Source organism: Bufo bufo, chromosome 1 (assembly GCF_905171765.1).
Source record: "Bufo bufo chromosome 1, aBufBuf1.1, whole genome shotgun sequence".
NCBI lineage: Eukaryota > Metazoa > Chordata > Amphibia > Anura > Bufonidae > Bufo > Bufo bufo.
Genome location: NC_053389.1, coordinates 548,963,603 through 548,983,833, shown reverse-complemented (window position 1 = coordinate 548,983,833; position 20,231 = coordinate 548,963,603). Strand labels below are relative to the sequence as shown.

Below are 20,231 nucleotides of genomic sequence, written 5' to 3'. Positions count from 1 at the left end.
CAGACAGCTCATGCACACTTATTTAAAGGGGTTCTCCAGTAATATAGATTTTTAAGCAAGTGCCTGCATTCTGTTCCCCAAAGTAGAAGATTCATACTTGCCTGTTCTACACCGTCACGCTCCTGTGCGCTGCCTCTGCTTTCTCCATCTTCCGGTCCTGCACTGTTTATATCCAGCAGTGCATGGGCATGGTCACATGCACCGCTTCAGCCAATGACTGGCTTCAGTGGTGACATGCTGCTTGTAGCCACATCACTGCTGGAGCTGTGCATGGGAACATGCACTGCCGAATGTAAACGGTGTTAGGACCAAAAGATGGAGGACCAGAGCGGTGTGGTGCAAGTAAGTATAAATCTTCTACTTTCGTTGGGCAGGCAGTTGCGTAAAAATCAGTATCACCCGAAAACCCCTTTTTAAAGGGGTTATCCGAGACTAAATAATTTCCCCATATGCCTGGGCCCCTCACACTGAATCTACTTACTTGGCTCCCGGCACCACTCCTGGTCCACACAATGCCGCTGCTGCTTCTCCCCGTGTGTGGATGAAAACATCCAGTGTCGGAGGGGGAGCAGCCGATGGCAAGCGGGGACGATCCTCCCTAGCATCGCGGGTGACGCTTGTGAGGCTCGTCACCGCCTGCCATTGGCTGCTCCCCCATATACCCCACCGACACCGGACAATGACTTTTTGCGGCTTACCTTCCTTGGGTCTCCAGGACAACTGGCAAGTCGGCAGTCTTCCTCATGATTGTGTGCAGCCCCCTGAACCAGGCTGAGGGACCACTTACAGGCTTAGGAAACCTTTGTAGGTGTTTGGCGTTGATTAGCTGATTAGAGTGTGACACCATGAGCCTACAGTATGGAACTTCTTCACAATATTGCAGATACTGATTTTCATTAGTTGTAAGCCATAATCATCAACATTTAAAATAAATAAACATTTGAAATAGATCACTCTGTATGTGATGAATTTATAGAATGAGTTTCGCTTTTTGGATTGAATTACTGAAATTAACCATTTCGATTATATTCTAGTTTGAGATGCATGACCTTTTTACTCCTCTTGATCTGTCTCAATTGGATTTCCTCTACTGAAAGACCTTGGGGGAGATTTATCAAACTGATGTAAAGTAGAAGTGGCTTAGTTGCCCATAGCAACTAATGAGATTTCACCTTTCATTTTTTACAGCTTCCTTGGAAAATGAAAGGTGTATTATGATTGGTTGCTATGGGCAACTAAGCCAGTTCCACTTTACACCAGTTTGCTAAATCTCCCTACTTAATATATCTTATAAATGTGAGATAATATGTGACTAGTTCCCAATTAATATTTAGGGAATGGGTGTGGACCCATTCATTTACATGGGGCCGCAAAACATGCAGACAGCACATAGCACACTGTGTGCTGTTCGCATCCGTTGTTCCGTTCTGCGGCCCCGCAAAAAATATAGAGCATGTCCTATTCTTATCCGCAATTGCGAATGTAGCTTGAATAAAGCAGAGCTGCAGTACCATGCAAATCCTGTTTGGGCCTTTTTTTTTTTATTTTTTTTTTTTTTTTTTCTGAAGCAGTTTTCCGGTATTGAGATCCGTCATAGGGGCTCAATACCGGAAAAAAAAAACGCTTCCATTTTGTCCCCATTCATTGCTCCAAAATGCGTTCCCATACCGGAGAGCAAACCGCAACATGTTGTAGTTTTCTTTCCGTCCTGGGATGCGGAGCAAGACTGATCCAGCATGACCCCCAATGCAAGTCAATGGGGACGGATCCGTTTTTCTCTGCCACAATAGAAAACGTATCTGTCCTCCATTGACTTTCAGTGCAGTTCATGACGGATCCGTCTTGGCAATGTTAAACATTACAATAATACAACCGGATCCATTCATAACTGATGCAGATGGTTGTATTATCAGTAATGGAAGCATTTTTGCTGAACTTTGCCGGATCCAACAAAAACGCTAGTGTGAAAGTAGCCTAAGACTTGTTCTCTTCAGTATCCTCTTTTTTAATGGAAATCCTTGAAATATGTTTGGTTTTCCAATAGACTATAATAGTTGAAAAGATTAAATCGCCAATGTTTTTGTGTACAGGGTGTGGAATACAAAGTTGGGAAGTTTCCTTTTGCTGCCAACAGTAGGGCTAAGACAAATGCAGACACAGACGGCTTGGTGAAAATTCTGAGTCATAAGTCAACTGACAGAATGCTGGGAGCACACATCCTCGGATCAGTGAGTATTCTTCACTCATATCGTAGTTCATCATGGCTTAAAGCCTGGCGAAATAGCATTTAGGCATTAATGAAGTAGAAATATTAATCTACATTTTGAATGTTTTTTGAATTGTTTGAGTATAATGAATTCTTAGTTTTTGCATATCTTCTGAGTTATTGAACTTACTAATAACTTTTTTTTTTCTGCCATATAATCTTGATCTGTGTTGTGAATGCATCCTGACTAGCGATTACGATTTTCCCCTTCCAGGGTGCCGGAGAAATGATTAATGAAGCTGCTCTTGCCATGGAATATGGTGCCTCCTGTGAAGATATAGCCAGAGTGTGCCATGCCCATCCTGTAAGTATTCAGCACTTTTTGTATTACTTTTCAGTTATGTGTTAAACAAATAAGAAACCTACAATTGTATATCTGCCCCAGTAATACGAGTTGTTTCCTTCTTGCAGACTGTATCAGAAGCCTTCAGGGAAGCGAACCTGGCAGCATCGTTTGGGAAAGCCATTAATTTTTAAGTGGACGGAGAAAGCTGTTGTGTGTACATAGGTTTCTTATAAAGATCCGTGGCAGGCTGCTAGATGTCTGTCAATGTTTAATACTCAGTCCAACGGACTCTTGTCAAATCCAAGTATTTAACGTTATGTTTGGAGCCAGGAATGTACATGACTAAGACCCATGTACAATGCACTTAATATAAATGTTGGTTGGTAATACACACAGGAAACACTATTGTGGAAGCCAAATTTTTACAGTGAAAATTCAACGCGAAAGAGCTGTAATCTAGTTGTCATCTGTCTAAAGGAGATGTATTCATACTTTCACGCTGAGTCTGTGTCTTTTATTCTGTTTGTGGTGTGATCTCATGTTTTCTGAACTCCAAATATCAACATCATATCAGGATTTAAACCATGATTGTCCAAGTAGCTTTCATTATAAACATTTCTTATACGTGTTGTAGGTTCTAGTGTATTAGTTCTATTAAGACAAATTGTTGTCTAAAGCATAATTCCATTTTTCGGAATGGAAATTTACATATGTTGCATGAATTTAATATCGTTCAGATTTAACTATGTGTTCTAGACTAATTTTCGAACATGTGCAAAGAATTTGACAAAGGTGCTGACATCTTTGAGAGCATTTTCTGGTCCTGAGTTTACCCCTTTTGCTGCCAAGGACAGATATCATACATCCTAGCAGGGTGGCACTTAACCAAGGGTGACAGTAGCCAAGGATGTATGAGATGCAATCTTGCTACTAAGCTCTTTGGCCCCTTTCACTCGAGTGAGTTTTCCACGCTGGTGCAATGCGTGACATGAACGCATAGCACCCGCACTGAATCCTGACCCATTCATTTCAATGTTTCTGTATACATGAGCGTTTGTTTTCACGCATCAGTTCTGTGTTGCGCGAAAAACGCAGCAGGTTCTATATACTGTGTTTTTCACGCAGCCCTGGCCTCATAGGGGTTCAGTGAAAAACGCATTGAACCCGTAAGGAAAAAACTGAACTTACTTGCAAAATGGTGTGAGTTTCCCTGAATGCATTCGGACCTAATCCGTCACGCTCGTGTGAAAGAGGCCTATCTCAGGCTGTATAGCAGCTAGAGATTTAAGCCAGATCTTTTTTCGGATAAGCCATGATACATCCGGAGATACAGCTGGTAGAAGTGGGAGCTGTATATACTTGCAGCTTTCACTCCTGGCCTGTTTTCTAAATGTTCTGTCTCCGGCTGTATCACAGCTAGCGCTGTGTTCCATTTTTGTTTTAAAGGGGTTGTCCTGGCCTTTACAATTGATGATCTATCCTCAGAATAGTTCATCAATATCAAATCGGCGAGAGTCCGACACCTGGCACCCCTGGCGATCAGCAGTGCACATGTGCCATCTCCTGTCTCACTTCCTTTTCACCACTGCTGTCTGTGGCAAAGAACATAGACCGCAGCAGCGGACAGGAAGAGAGAAAGGAGATGGCACTGCGCGCACAGTCTCCTCATACAGCTGATCGGCGGGGGTGCCGGGTGTCGGACCCCTGCCCATCTGATATGCCCAGACAACCCCTTTAATGCTTAGATTCTTAGCTTTATATCTTTTACTATACAGCTAGCAATAGAGCGGATTGAAGTAGCATGCCCCTCCTTCCCCCAACATAGAGTGGGGGGGGGTACTGCAGCAGAGTTCCAAAGTTCCAAAATGTACAACACTTTACCTGGTAAAGAATTAAGGGAACACAACTGTCTGGCTCATCCAGTAAGCTGCTGAGGAAGTGAGACCTACATCAGTCTGAGATGGATAGACTGATTTCATACGGAGTTTTATTTTGTGGCACTGGATTTTGCTTTTTGCAAATATATAGTGCAAACGTGTAACACATAATAAGGGACTTAATGCTAGCCATAAACATGTCAGATTTAACACACATACATGTGTGTCTGTAAGGCAGAGGTATGCTGTTGCTAGATTTATACTTATTTCCAAGGGATAAAAGCATCAGGCATGTTTAAAAGCCAACATGTCTTATCATTCTCTAGCGTTATGGAATATTTTAGGACAACTGAGAGAGTTACCAACTGGCAGACATTTTCAACATGATGTGTAATGACAACTGTAATGTGAAAAACATGTATATTCAATTGGGCTACAACCTGCAATTTAGTATATAGGAGTAACATTGGAGAGCTGGGCGGGGGGGATAGAGATGGGCACCTGTTATTTGGGAATAACTAGGTTGTATTGTCAAGGATTACAAAAAATACGTCTGTAAACATATGTCTAAAAATCCTATTGCATGCGTTATATGGACTTAAAGGGCATCTTCTACGTTCAGAGAAACAAATGTTTTATCATCCGTATTTGATGCCGATATTTGGAGTCAGGGCTCATGCACACGAACGTATTTTTTTTCCGTGTCCGTTCTGGGTTTTTTGCGGAGCGTATGCGGAACCATTAGTTTCAATGGGTCCACAAAAAAAAAAGTTTCTCCATGTGCATTCCGTATTTCCGTTCTGCAGAAAAATAGAACATGTCCTATTATTGTCCGCATTACGGACAAGGATAGTGCTGTTCTATTAGGAGCCAGCTGTTCCGTTTCGCTAAATACGGATGACATCTGTGTGCATTCCGTATCTTTTGCGGACCGTAAAGTACATACGGTCGTGTGGATGAGCCCTTATGGAGGATTTCTCTACCTTATTTAGGGACAAATTGGTATTTACTTCAGCAGTTTTTCTTTTTATCTTGCTATGGATCAACCCGGCCAAGAAGTAACTAATTGTACTTTTGTGTAGTCAGGAACCATGTCTACATCTTTATACCATTGATATTTTCTACAGCTGAAGATTTAGATTTTTAGGGTGCCTTAACACTCGGCTGCTTTTGTTGCAGACATCAATTCCATTCATGGGGCGGCAAGCACATGGATTTCTGCAAGCCCCAATTAGATGAATGGAACTGATTTTCAGTTGCAGAAATTGCTGCAACAGAATCTGCCATGTGTGTAGGAACCCTTACTCTACTTCATGGTTAACAATATGCCACATAAGAAACTTTAAAGTCTGGCTTCACACATAGCAGCAGTGTGGAACACAGTAAAGCAGTACATGTTTTAGGGCAAATAGCTAGGGTTGTGCAATTTTTAAAGGTAAAACATATTAGAAAAATTTATTTAACCTGTAAAAACTGCGTTGCAAAACGTGTTTTTTTTTTTTTTTTTTTTTTTTTTTTTTACACAACCGGCACACACAGCGCTACATGTGAACCCAGCCTTGTAGGGTATATATCTGAAGTCAACAGAGCCATTGGAACAGTTGTTATTGTTTGTTCTTTATTTAGATTATTTGGTGCATATACAGTATCTGCCTGGCTGGAGATAATATATATATTATTATATATATATATATAATTTTTTTATATTGAATAAGTGGAGGTCACCCATTACTCACAATGGAGAGGAGGCATTTACAGCTAAAGACTCCATAATGATGCCAGGCACATCGATGGGGCAAAGCACACCTCATGTGAAATATAAAATTTTTAGGAAATTTTATTTCCATTGTGTGCAGGATACTGGCATATTTTAGTTTTGTAATTGGACAACAAGGTGTTAAAGGATTTGTTAGAAGAATATTGGTGTGCACAAAGAAATCCTACATCTAGTGTAAGTAGATTAATGGCTATAAAATAAAATGCTAAGTGATAGTAAAATGCTTTCTATTAGCAGATGGCAATATAAACGTGCAATGTTAAAAATACTGCATTGGTGTCCAAAGTGATAACTCAAATTTTTCTTTTATTTCATAAAATAGAGAAGAAAAGGTCTTTTCTTAGGTTCTACTAAAGAGCCAATAAATTAGAGAACCATTGGTCCCATTCTGTTTATATTAGTATCTGACTTATAAGCATGTGCTGTAGACTGCTGCTTTTTGGCTGATGGCCTGTAAGAGTGACCTGACTTGATCTTCCAAAGCTACAAGCGTTTTGGCTTTTTCTTCCAATATTCTTTGGTTATCTTCATAAGATTTTTCTAAATCTGAATAAAATAAAAAAAAATGCAGAAAATTACATTTGTTTTATGTACGTTAAAACCAAGATGAACTGTGGCATATATGTCTTAAATAACGAATACAAACACATCGCCGCCTTCAGCAATGGAAAGACACCAAGATTGGTTCTGCTGCACATTCTAATCCAATCTTGGACTCCCAGGCTATGAGCTGTGCGCTACGATTGGCCCGTGCTGCAGCAAGGGACAACCCTAATACAAAAACTCCGCCCAGTACAACAGAGGGAGCTGCACACACCGGAGCCTATACCGGGTGAACGGGGCGGCGCCCAGACATACTAGTAAGTGCAGGGGGACCCCTGGGCGCCGCTCTGCCCACTGATATAGTTCGTTTTTAAACTAGTGAAAGGTCCTCTTTAAGTGCAAATAAATTACCAGTTATTGTTATGGTAGCACATGGGTTTGTTTAGACAGGCCTTGCGCACATAACCGTATCCGTTTTGCTGTCTGCAAGTTGTGGATCCCAAAACATGGATACTGATTCTGTGTGTTCTGCATTTACTCATTGTACAGGTCGTTCTCTATGTTAAAGATGCCTATTGTGCTCAAAACGGACAAGAATAAGACACAGATGCAGAAAGCACACGGTTTGTTGTCCACATTTTTTGCAGCCCTATTGAAATTAATGGGTCTGTATTCGATTTGCAAAAAATGTGGATCGGATGCGGACCAAAAATTCATGTAAATAAACGTAGCAAAAGCTAGCTAAAAACCCTATATCGACCCTGGATCCATGGTGTTCTCACACATAGGAGTTTGCTGGTGATTTGGTGTTTTTTGCACCCCTAGGGGGCCTGACAGCACAATTCTGTCTATTGTTGGACAGTTTTCACATACTAGCCATCCTCTTAGTTGTGTTTTAAGATGGAATTTTCCTTTACCTGAACTTCAGCTGTAAATAGGGAGGGGGGTGGAACCTATCTGTATAATTAAATTGCCCCTATCTGTGAAAATATGAACCATATCCATTTAGCTACAGTCATAGGTCGCTGCTCTTGCCTTCTTTCCCCTGAGCTCATAAATCACGGAAAAGGACTGTCAGTAACTTGAGAACATTTAACATTCGAGTATGGCCACACAGGGCGGATAGATTGCAGATTTTCCGCCGAGAAATTGCTGTTGGAAAAATCCTCCACACAATCCTGTAGCGGCAACGTGAATGAGATCTCATGCAGACAGTGAATCTGTACAGAACTGGACCTGCGGTGCAGATTTTGATTACACGACCTGCCAACTTATGCTGCGGGTTTCTTTTTTTGCAATGCATTGGGTGCAATTTATGGCAACTCAGTGTCAAAATCTGCATGTAACACAGATTTTGCACACCCATGTACCCAACGTACCCTTATAAAAGAATCAATCACATTTGCACCATCCAAATTGTGAAAAGTGGCCTGAAGTTGAAAACAAATTCCTTTCTTGATGCAAAAATCCAGTTTTCTACAGGGTTGTTCCTAGGGGCGTAACTATAGGGGGTGCAGAGGTAGCAGTCGCTACCGGGCCCAGGAGTCTGAGGGGGCCCAAAGACCCTTGTGCCACATAAGACACTGGCATTATAGAAAGTGCATACTGGTCAACTTACACCTCTGGCTGGAGGGAAGGGGTTAGGTTATGAATTTGGCATGAGGGGGTGCCCTTTCAATGTTTGCCTCAGGCAGCAGGAAGGATTTGTGCTCCCCTGCCCCTTTCCAACAAGCACTGAGGGACGGGGGCCCAAGCTGAACTCTTGCACCAGGACCCATGAGCTTTTAGCTACGCCCCTGGTTTTTCCGTAGGTAATATGATAAAGAAATACAATGTGCATATTAACACTGATTTCCATGCTCCTATACCATGAAACCAGTAGTTCTATAAAGCATGGTGGAAATGCATATGTGAAACTATAAAGGTGAGCAGTAAAAAATTACCTTTTAGTAAGTTAAGCTTCTTGTTTGCTTTCGATAACAAGGCTTTAGCTTCATTCTGAAGTTGTTCTGCTTTTCTTCTGGCTTCGGATGAATCCTCAGCTTTCTTTGCTATTAGGTCTTCAACTTTCTTATATTTATTACTAAGTTCGTCATCTAAGACCTGCAATATTGGAAATGAACAAATATCAACAAAGGCTATATTATTAAGTGCCGTATAGACATCTTACATATACATTGGTCAGAACCAGAAAGTGACCAACCCCTTTAAGCTGTGATTTATGAAAATATAAGTTAAAGGGGTTGACCGGGTTTAGAGCTGGACCTATCCCCTTCTTCACCCGGACAGCACCTCTGAGATGAGCATCGGAGCATTTCATGCTCCAGCGCTCTCCCTTGCCCTGAGCTGAATCGCGCAGGAAAGGGCTTTTTCATTAGATCCAGCGACATACCAGGTCTCTGCTAGGCATAGCAGTGTTCCCGGTGACGTCACTGGCACTAATGGGTGGGCTTCAGCTCGGCACTAGCCTGTATAATGGCCTGCTTCCGCCTAGCAGTGTAAAAATATAAACAAAACGGCCCCTGTCCTGCGCGATGCAACGCAGGGCAAGGGAGAGCATCGGAGCATGAAATGCTCATCTCAGAGGGGCTGTCTGGGTGAAGAAGGGGATATGTCCGGGTTCAGCTCTAAACCCGGACAACCCCTTTAAACATTACAAACTCTGCAGACACAAAGAGCTGCTATTGGGATTATTGATCCTTACCCATACATTGGTTTACCTCTTTCCATCCTGAACACACGGTTTAGAGTCTAACACTGCCTTCGGGCAGAATTTACCAGTAATCAATTGAATTGAGGGCGAAAAGTTTTAAAGGGGTTGTCCAAGATTATAAAAAAAATGACTGCATTCTCAAAAAATAAGTACCACACCTAGCATATGGTATATTGGCTCAGCCACATTCACTATAACAGAATTTTCTGGTCCTTACATATTTAGTTACATAGTAAATAACGGATGAAAAAAGACATAAGTCCACCAAGTTCAACCAAGGGATAGGTGGGGACTATTATTACAGTTATTATCCATTGTGCCTCCTTTCCATCACATTATACACAGCACGTATCCGTGGTTACGACCACCCTGCACTCCAGCAGCAGTGGTCGTGCTTGCACACTATAGGGAAAGGCTGGAATTGTGCATAGGCCAACACCTTTACCTATAGTATGCAAGCACGGCCACCGCTGCTGGATTGCGTAGTGGTCAAAACTATGGATACGAGCAGTGTATAATGTGATGGAAAAGAGCCAATATGGACAATCACAATCCTTGTATTAACTTTCTCTACATAATAAATGCCACTTACTGAAGTGAGACAAGCCCTTTACGTGTGCTACACTTAATAGGGTTAGGCAAAAAATGTCTTGGTGCGTGCATTGCATTGCATGTTTCCTATGTGTGATAGGAACTGCATGTGTCTTGTTTCTGACTGAGAGCAGGATATCCATATGTGTAAGGCTACTTTCACACTTGCGGTAGCAGGGTCTGGCAGGTTATTCCATTAGGGAAACAGCCTGCTGGATCCGTGCTTACGCTAGCCCACCGTGCCGCCAGAGGTCCGCTCCGGCCCCATTCACTATATTTGGAGGTCCGGCCGCAGCACGGCAAACATGCTGTGAGGCGGCACAGTGGGCTAGCATTAGCACGGATGCGGCAGGGTGTCCCGCCGGACTCTGCTACTGTAAGTGGGAAAGTAGCCGAAATTCTGCCACATGTATGTTTGTTCATTTTGCTGTGAGTGTCTACCATCATACTTCATCTTTAATATTTCTGTTATCACTGTAAGGGCTCATGAACACGACCGTTGGATATTTGCAGTCCGCAAATACTGGGTGTATGCATTCCACATTATGCGGAACAGAACAGCCGCCTCTAATAGAACAGTCCTATCCTTGTCTGTAATGCCGACAATAATAGGACATGCGGACATACAGACACGGAATGCACATGGAGTCATTTCTGGGGGTTTTCAGCCCCATTGAAGTGAATGGTATCACATACAGGCCACACAAAAAAAAATGGTACAGCCACGGAAAAAAATATATTTTGTGTGCAGAAGCCCTAAGGTGGGCTTCCAGAATCAGTTACACTGGTGGGCCCTAGGTACCCCAGTCCGATACTGTCCATCATAGCAGAATCCATAACACAATTCAGCATATACCCGAACTTGAACTTTAAAACGTGAAGTTCGCTCATCCCTAGAGGGGACGTGAATCCCAGAAGGAAGTGAGAATCAGTTTTCTACACGTTTTCATAAACATTAATGTCATTTACTTTTAAGAATTCACCTAAACCCTTTTTAAAACTGTCCACTGTTCCTGCTAATAGCCCATCCTATGGATAGATTGGTGGGAGTCTGACATCCCGCACCAACGCAATCAGCTGTTTCAGGGAGCTGCCGGCATCCGAAACTGTACAGTGGACAGACCCGAAAGCACAAGGTCCTGCCCCCTGTACTGGCCGTGCTGGCTACTGTGGCTCAGCTCCCATTCAAGTGAACGCCAGGAACCACACAGTGGACCACACATAGTGTTAGGTGTTGGACCCCACAGATCTGATATTAACCCTTTCATGACCACTGTCGTACATGTCAAATGTGACCAAGGGATCTGAGCAGTCCGGAAGGAGGAGCTATGTGCTCCCGTGACAGCGCCCACCGGCTGAGATTAGGGAACCTGTTACACTGTTCTCATAGCCCAAAGCCTCAAGCAGGTTTCAGCAACTATTGTAGAATATACTAATACAGACCACTAGGTGGCAGCATTGTATTGTTATATTGAAAATGAAGTGTTCAATGAAGACCATTTAGCATAAATGAACACAATGGGCAATCTAATGATTACCAGTTATAGTCACACAGGGTGAATTAAAAAATGTTTTTAAAAATATAAAAAAATAATAATACAGATCATGGGCATCGCCGTGAATGGCATAATGAAAATTAAAAATAAAAACGGCCAATTCACCATTTTTTGTCACTTCAACCCCCTAAAAATGTTTTATAAAGAGTGATCAAAAAGTCATACACACTTCGAAATGGTATCACTCAAAAGGACAGATCGCCTGGCAAAAAATGAGCCCTCACACAGCTTAGTACACATAACTACAAAAAAGATATAGGGGTCAGAATAAAGTGCTGAAAAAAAAAAAAAAAAAAAGTTTTTTTCCCCATGGTTTTTATATATTTTTTTCAGTATTAAAATGCAAGAAAAAGTATACAAGTGAGGTATTGTTGTGATCGTACTGACCTGGAGAATGAAGGTAACAGATAAATCTTACCACATAGTGCCACATAGTAAACGTAAAAAAAAAAATTGTGGCAGAATTTCCCCCCTGCTTCCCACTACATTGTAAGTAGAAAGTACAACTTATCTCAAAAAAAATAAACCCTCATAAGGCTATGTGAATAGAAAAATAAAAATGTTATGACTCTGGGAAGGCAAGGAATGAAAAATGGAAAATCACCTGGTCCTCTATCCTGATGATAGACATTCAGTATTGTATGTGGTGCTGTTTCGGAAAGAAAGAAGCCATATTTTTCTAAGTGCGCATTCACACGAACGTGGTTTGGTTCCGCATCTGAGCCGCATTTTTTGCGTCTCGGATGCAGACCCATTCACTTCAATGGGGCCGCAAAAGATGCGGACAGCACTCCGTTCCATGACCCAGCAAAAATTATAGATCATGTCCTATTCTTGTCCGTTTTGCGAATAAGAATAAGCATTTCTATAATGGGCCGCACGTTCCGTTCCACAAATTGCAGAAGGCACACTGGCGGGATCCGTGTTTTGCAGATCCGTAAAACATGGCACGTTCGTGGATGTGAGCCCTTCTGCTGGAAAACCCTTTAAAGGAAAACTCTCTGGAATCCATTCCACTTATCCTAGCAGCAATTTTTACTAAAAACCTAAAATATTACCATTTCTGTTATGAACTAACCTTCTTAACACCATCTGCGTTAGCTTTAGCATCCTCCGAAGATTTCTCTATGGAATTCAGAGTTGCAGAATTGGCAGCTGACTTTTTCAGTAGCTCTCCAAGACTTTTTTCAAGATTTGCAATACGTTGGGTTGCGTTATTTAAGGTTTCTTCAGATGCTGCCGCCTCAGATTCAATCTATGAACAGAAAACCACCAGATTAAACAATCTACTAAATTAGAAAACTCGACTGAAATGAAAAATAATGTATGATGCATTTCCACAATATTATCTTCCCTTTTTGGTGCCAAGCCTCGTTAGTCGTGAAAAACAAATGATTCAATATCTTCACATTCAGCTATTTTTAACTTACGGAAGTGAGTAGGTTATTTGTTCCTTTTATGTCGTCATCTGCTTGTTTAATGGCTTTTTCAGCTGCACTTTGGGCTTTGCCCGCTTCCTCCAGGGCTTCTTTCACCAGGTCAGCTGTAGCCCTAATATCCGATGCAGATTTGCTGTGATTACAAAGAAATGTTAAAGTTATTTTAGGGTTTTTATATGTGGAAAAAGCTGAAACTATTATGGATTCCCTCTAGATAACAATATTCTTAAACCACAACTATTGTCCTGCAGTTTCCTGTTTTTTTTCACCCCTCAAACGGTAGACATTGTATTATTCTACAACTATAATTGTCAGGGTCTGTCGTTTCTTGTGGTTTTTACTACACCTTAAAGGGACACTGACAGGGCCAATAAGCATATTGAGGTATATATATGGCAGTACAGGTCTTATAATGGGTATTACAATCATCTAAGTATCCCCCCTGTCCACATTATACATACAGTAAACTTAAGTTTTATAACCTGCTCCAACGGTCTTCAATCTGCCCAAGGGGCGGCGTTTCACCTCTCTTGCGCCCAGCCAGCCTCCCCCAACTGCCGCTTTGAAGCGCAGCCCAGCTCATGAATATTCAGTTTGCTGGGCGGCTTCTGCGGTCCCCGCTCTGAAGCGCTGCGCTTAACAGTGCCCTGCGCATGCGCCGGATCTTGTGAAGTCCGGTACAGTAAGCGCCGCCCAGCTCATCAATATTCACTTCGCTGGGCGGCGCTTACTGTCCCCGACTTCACAAGATCCGGCGCATGCGCAGGGCACTGTTAAGCGCAGCGCTTCAGAGCGGGGACCGCAGAAGCCGCCCAGCAAACTGAATATTCATGAGCTGGGCTGCGCTTCAAAGCGGCAGTTGGGGGAGGCTGGCTGGGCGCAAGAGAGGTGAAACGCCGCCCCTTGGGCAGATTGAAGACCGTTGGAGCAGGTTATAAAACTTAAGTTTACTGTATGTATAATGTGGACAGGGGGGATACTTAGATGATTGTAATACCCATTATAAGACCTGTACTGCCATATATATACCTCAATATGCTTATTGGCCCTGTCAGTGTCCCTTTAAGTAAGTGCATGAGCACAAGGATCCCAGACTTCTCCCCAATCCATTTCACCAGCCACAGTCGATCATTGACGTGAAACAATCTTATAACTATGGGGTAAGTTGGGTTGCTTTCGTCCAAAATAAGTATTGACATATTATCTGGAGCAACATATTTCCCTCCCCTAATAGAAAAAGAAAAATCATATTTCGGCTGTAATGAACACACATTTATGGAGCAGACAGGGAAGATAGCCATAGACCAGGGATGCCCAACCTGCGGCCCTCCAGCTGTTGCAAAACTACAATTCCCAGCATGCCTGGACAGCCTACAGCTGAGAGTTGTAGTTTTGCAACAGCTGGAGGGCCGCAGGTTGAGCATCCCTGCCATAGACCATACAGTCTTTCAACTGACAACTGAAAAACCTGAGCTGAATTCAATATGGCGAATTTCAAAATGGTGGCCGAAAATGTTTCCTCCACCAAATAATGCAGCCTCCCTCTTAATACATTCACACATTGGAAGTCAATTTTCTACAAATTACACCAACTAAAAGAGTATGTCCAGACACCTATATAATGTTCAAAATGGCTTCTTTTTAGAAACAGCATGGACTCAATAGTTACCTGGACTGTTTGGCTTCTTCTAAAAGAGTCTCTGCTTTTGCTATATCTCCAGCACTTTGTTGAAGTATTGTTTCCACTCCAGAAAGACTTTCCACACGTTCACGTATATCCTCTGTTAAGGCCTGTAACTGTTCAGGAGTGGTTGGCATCTCCATTTTTAGAACCTCATTGGCAACAGCTTCTATACTGTCTAGGTCAGCGCCATCCTCTGTCAGTGAAGAAAGACCCAACAAAATATTACCTGTCACATACTTTAAATAAATGATCTGCTAGCCCCTTGTGGTGTGTGCATGGAAACACTATATAAAGGCCCCTATTACAGCCCTGTACAAAGCCTATAGAGCTTATTATTGATTTAGCATCTCATAGTGACTGAACCTGCTGGTCCAGGCTTCCACCCTTCCACAGGATAGGGTATAAGAGTCTGATTAGCCGGGGTCTGATCACTGGGGCCTACACAGATCACTAGAATGGTTGTCCGTGCTGCCTGTTTGAATGGAGTGGCAGACTTGCATGCATGTTCATCACCCCATTCAACTCTATGGTACTATTGAAGATAGCACTCAGCCATCTCCAGAAGCCCCATAGAGCTGAATGGAGTGGCAGCATGCATGAATCCACCGCAATATTCAAACAGGAGAACACAGGCTTCAATTCCTGTGATCAGGAGACCCATCAGTTGGACCCCCGCCATTCAGACCCTTGTCTGCTATCTTGTGGAGAGAGGATAAGTTGCTTTAATGGGACAACCCCTTTAAATTGAATGTTCACCTTTTAGCACCATGTCATGTCTTGTGGAGAGAGGATAAGTTGCTTTAATGGGACAACCCCTTTAAATTGAATGTTCACCTTTTAGCACCATGTCATTCCAACATACTGTACCAATTAATTTCTCATTCTACCTTTATAGGAATTGGAGGTCTGTTTTTAAGAGAATGCATAACTGCCGAATGAAATGCAAAAAATCTGGTTACCTGTAGCCACCACTAAGGGGAGCTTTGGCACTTATCATAAATTGTTTTACTATTGTGTTCAATTCATAACAATAGGCAGTTAGCTCCCTCTAGTGGTGGCTGCTTTATCATTAAACTGTATGTATATTTCACACAAATGGAGTCCAACTCCTATAAAGATAATTAAGAAATGAATCAGCACAGGTAAGTTCAAGGGTCACACCAGGAAGCATCTACAAAGAGTTACCCTTCGAGAAGTTATACGTACGCATTAAGAAGTCTCTTATTTGTTTAATGAGATTTCTTAGATCTTCATTGCTTTTGTCAACTTTGTCCTTTGTTGCATTTGCTTTGTTGAGAACACTTTGGGCATTTTGTTTTGCTTCCTCTGCCTTCAGCTTCGACTCAGCAACCTTAAGAAAAAAAAATGCACATACCACTTTACTTTGGAATTTTGCAGCAATGTGAACAGTGTCAAGTATGGTTCATTGCAATTACATAGTCGGACATGTTTCACTAAGTGCCCTAAACATGGCTCCTGTGACAGTGTGATTAAAGGTTCACACTGATTCTGGCAGGATCAGCCAACTATTTTATAAAGGTGCCACCTTAACACTAGTGATGGCAATTAGGGATGAGCGAATTTCATATTTTGTTCGTTCACGCTTCGTTTACTGGTAAAAGGTGAATTGCGTTATGGATTCCGTTACCACGGACCATAACGCAATTCTATGACGGAATGCATAACGGAATGCCTTCAGAGGCATTCCGTTATTTATTCCGTCATAATAGAAGTCTATAGGCTGCATGACGGATCCATCCTGTTTCCGTTATTCAGGGGAGTCCTCTCAATTCACCTTTTACCAGTAAATGAATCGCAAATGAATTTCATAACCGGAAATTCGCTCACCTGTAATGGCAATATTGTTCTAATTGTAAGACGACTGATAGGAACTCAAAATCATTATTGTTTTTGTGAGCAAACCCTCAATTTCATGAATGTGAAACAGTTGTTCCGTTATTTCTTATATGATTATGTTGTAGTTTGCGTTAAAATTTTGCCACTAGTCACTATGCATAAATACACCTTTCGGCCCGGTTCTAACGTGACTGGATACTGTGGAAAAATCCGCTGCGGTTTTTACTGCATGCCCGCAGCAAAGTTGGTGGCGAAAGTGCACCAAAACCTCATGTATCACGTGGTTTTTGCCACGGAAAAGACAGTGTGCTTCGCCTTCTCCATTGCAAAGGGTGAAATCCGCAGAAGAGATCCAGAGATTGCAGCATAAATTGACATGCTGCAGATTTCAAATCCGCACCTTAGGTCAATTTTCACTGCGGTTTTCTTACAGAGCATGTGGATGACATTTGCTAAAATCTCATCTGCTTTGCTGGTACTGTATAATGCTGTGGATTTGCCGCATGGAAATCCGCAGCTAATCAGTCACGTATGAACCCAGCCTTAGGGTTCAAAACAGACTGTACACAACATTGACATATTTGCAAAGGACATCATTAACCACCTCAGCCCCCCTAGCTTAAACACCCTTAATGACCAGGCCACTTTTTACACTTCTGACCTACACTAATTTCACCGTTTATTGCTCGGTCATGCAACTTACAACCCAAATGAATTTTACCTCCTTTTCTTCTCACTAATAGAGCTTTCATTTGGTGGTATTTCATTGCTGCTGACATTTTAACTTTTTTTGTTATTAATCGAAATTTTATGAAATTTTTGCAAATAAAAGACATTTTTCACTTTCTGTTGTAAAATTTTTTTAAAAAAACTACATCCATATATACATTTTTCTCTAAATTTATTGTTCTACATGTCTTTGATAAAAAAAAAATGTTTGGGTAAAAAAAAAATGGTTTGGTTAAAAGTTATAGCGTTTACAAACTATGGTACAAAAATGTGAATTTCCGCTTTTTGAAGCAGCTCTGACTTTCTGAGCACCTGTCATGTTTCCTGAGGTTCTACAATGCCCAGACAGTACAAACACCCCACAAATGACCCCATTTCGGAAAGTACACACCCTAAGGTATTCACTGATGGGCATAGTGAGTTCATAGAACTTTTTATTTTTTGTCACAAGTTAGCGGAAAATGATGTACGGCGATACCAGATGTGTGACACTTTTTTGCAGCCTAGGTGGGCAAAGGGGCCCACATTCCAAAGAGCACCTTTAGGATTTCACAGGTCATTTTTTTACACATTTTGATTTCAAACTACTTCTCACGCATTCGGCCCCTAAAATGCCAGGGCAGTATAACTACCCAACAAGTGACCCATTTTGGAAAGAAGACACCCCAAGGTATTCGCTGATGGGCATAGTGAGTTCATGGAAGTTTTTATTTTTTGTCACAAGTTAGTGGAATATGAGACTTTGTAAGAAAAAAAAATATATAAAAATCATCATTTTCCGCTAACTTGTGACAAAAAAATAAAAAATTCTAGGAACTCGCCATGCCCCTCATGGAATACCTTGGGGTGTCTTCTTTCCAAAATTGGGTCACTTGTGGGGTAGTTATACTGCCCTGGCAATTTAGGGGCCCTAATGTGTGGTAAGTAGTTTGAAATCAAAATGTGTAAAAAATGACCTGTGAAATCCTAAAGTTGCTCTTTGGAATGTGGGCCCTTTGCCCACCTAGGCTGCAAAAAAGTGTCACACATCTGGTATCGCCGTACTCAGGAGAAGTTGGGCAATGTGTTTTGGGGTGTCATTTTACATATACCCATGCTGGGTGAGAGAAATATCTCGGCAAAAGACAACTTTTCCCATTTCTTTATACAAAGTTGGCGCCCGGTAAAATGTATTAGGCACTCGTCTACGCAGATGTTTTGCTCAGGGGTATACAAATCTGCAAATTTCTGGTTGAAGTGGTCTATGAGGGGCCGAATTTAGCTGCGGGGCGGGCGTGGGTGAACGCACGTGTGGGCGACCGATCAGGTGTTTTGGGTGGAGGGCGAGCTAAGGTGACACTAATACAATTATAGATCTGACTGTGATCAGTTTTGATCACTTACAGATACTATAAAAGTGCGAATGCTGATTAGCGATACGCTAATCAGCGAATCAGTGACTGCGGTGCGGTGGGCTGGGCGCTAAACAATCGCTAAACTACCTAACCAAGGGGCCTAAACTATCCTAAAACCTATCAGTCAATACCAGTGGGAAAAAAAAGTGACAGTTTACACTGATCACTTTTTTCCTTTCACTAGGTGATTGACAGGGGCGATCAAGGGGTGATCAAGGGGTTAATTGGGATGATGGTGGGTGATCTGGGGCTAAGTGAAGTGTTTGGTGTGTACTCACTGTGATGTCTGCTCCTCTGCTGAGACCAACCGACCAAAAGGACCAGCAGAGGAGCAGAGAAGCCATTTAACACCTTATATCTATAAATATAAGGTGTTAGATGGCTTGTGATTCGATTTTTAAAAAATCATCAGCTTGCCAGCGACGATCATTGGCTGGCAAGCTGATGACGTGACCCCCCTCTAACTTTTGCCGGCCCGTGATGCGCATCCGCGGGCCGGCTAAGCGCGTCATCTCGCGTCTCGCGAGATGACGCATATATGCGTGACTCTGCCTGAGACTGCCGCCTCTGGAACACGATCCTGCGTTAGGCGGTCCGGAGGCGGTTAAAGACCATTTCACATGTTTAAGCCATACAAAGTCATAGCTGGACATTTTATTTGATTTAGAACGTTGGTCATATCACTTACCAGTTTAGAGAGCTCCTCTACTTCTGCCATAGCACTCAGAATCTCTCTGTCAAAGTTCATGGCTGTTTTCCATGCATTATGAGCCACGGTCACCAGCCCACCACAGCCGTCCCCACCACATTTCCTCTCGCCATCTTCTGTTGTGCAGCCCAGCCCTCCACATTGTGAATCTTCACATAATGCGCCAATTGGGGTTCCACAGGTCTAGAAAAAAAAGATCAATAAACTCAAAAGAACATCATATCTATTATCTTTTACCCTAAAGTGTGACTACAAATGACACCCATATTATTTCGGAATTAGAAACTTGGGATCGTGTATTTTCCCCAGTGTGCTGGGAGCGAAAAAAACTACAGAGTGATTTCTTGGATATAAGGGATCTAGACCTGAGCAAAGATATAAAAAAAAGCTGGGCAACCTGGAAAATTACATTCCACAAGACATTACTGAGATATGCCATCACTTGATTATCACTGGGGGTCAAACCTTTTGGACTCCCACTGCTTAGGAAAATGAAAGGGGCCACACAGCAGGTTAAAGAGGACCTGTCATTAGAGATGGCCAGTTTGCAGTGTTCGCCCGCGAACACATGCGATCTGCCATCTTAACTGAAAAGTCCGGCGAGGCACAGGTAAGTCCTTACCTGTGCCTGTGTGCGAGCCGGTCTGAAATGAAATGCGGTCTCCGGGAGCAGGCAGTTCCGAGAACGGCCTCCGGGGGCCTTCATCGGGCCGTTCTCGGAACTGCCTGCTCCCGGAGACCGCATTTCATTTCAGACCGGCTCGCCGGACTTTTCAGTTAAGATGACAGATCGCATGTGTTCGCGGGCGA

General features: G+C 42.4%; 2 protein-coding genes across 2 annotated transcripts in view; one reads left to right on the top strand and one right to left on the bottom strand.

Moving 5' to 3' along the window:
* The window catches only part of DLD (dihydrolipoamide dehydrogenase), a 211,937-nt gene extending 208,757 nt beyond the window's left edge, over positions 1–3,180 (top strand). Inside the window, exons 12-14 of the mRNA XM_040412475.1 lie at positions 2,091–2,228; positions 2,481–2,570; positions 2,678–3,180. Coding sequence (XP_040268409.1) covers positions 2,091–2,228; positions 2,481–2,570; positions 2,678–2,743 — 294 coding nt within the window. The 3' untranslated portion in view covers positions 2,744–3,180. The remainder of the gene's footprint in view (positions 1–2,090; positions 2,229–2,480; positions 2,571–2,677) is intronic.
* Positions 3,181–6,035: 2,855 nt separating this feature from the next.
* LAMB1 (laminin subunit beta 1) overlaps positions 6,036–20,231 on the bottom strand; it is a 55,002-nt gene continuing 40,806 nt past the window's right edge. The window contains exons 28-34 of the mRNA XM_040412460.1: positions 19,401–19,604; positions 15,939–16,083; positions 14,718–14,925; positions 13,040–13,181; positions 12,688–12,864; positions 8,693–8,852; positions 6,036–6,752 (exon numbers count right to left, since the gene is read on the bottom strand). Coding sequence (XP_040268394.1) covers positions 6,616–6,752; positions 8,693–8,852; positions 12,688–12,864; positions 13,040–13,181; positions 14,718–14,925; positions 15,939–16,083; positions 19,401–19,604 — 1,173 coding nt within the window. The 3' untranslated portion in view covers positions 6,036–6,615. The remainder of the gene's footprint in view (positions 6,753–8,692; positions 8,853–12,687; positions 12,865–13,039; positions 13,182–14,717; positions 14,926–15,938; positions 16,084–19,400; positions 19,605–20,231) is intronic.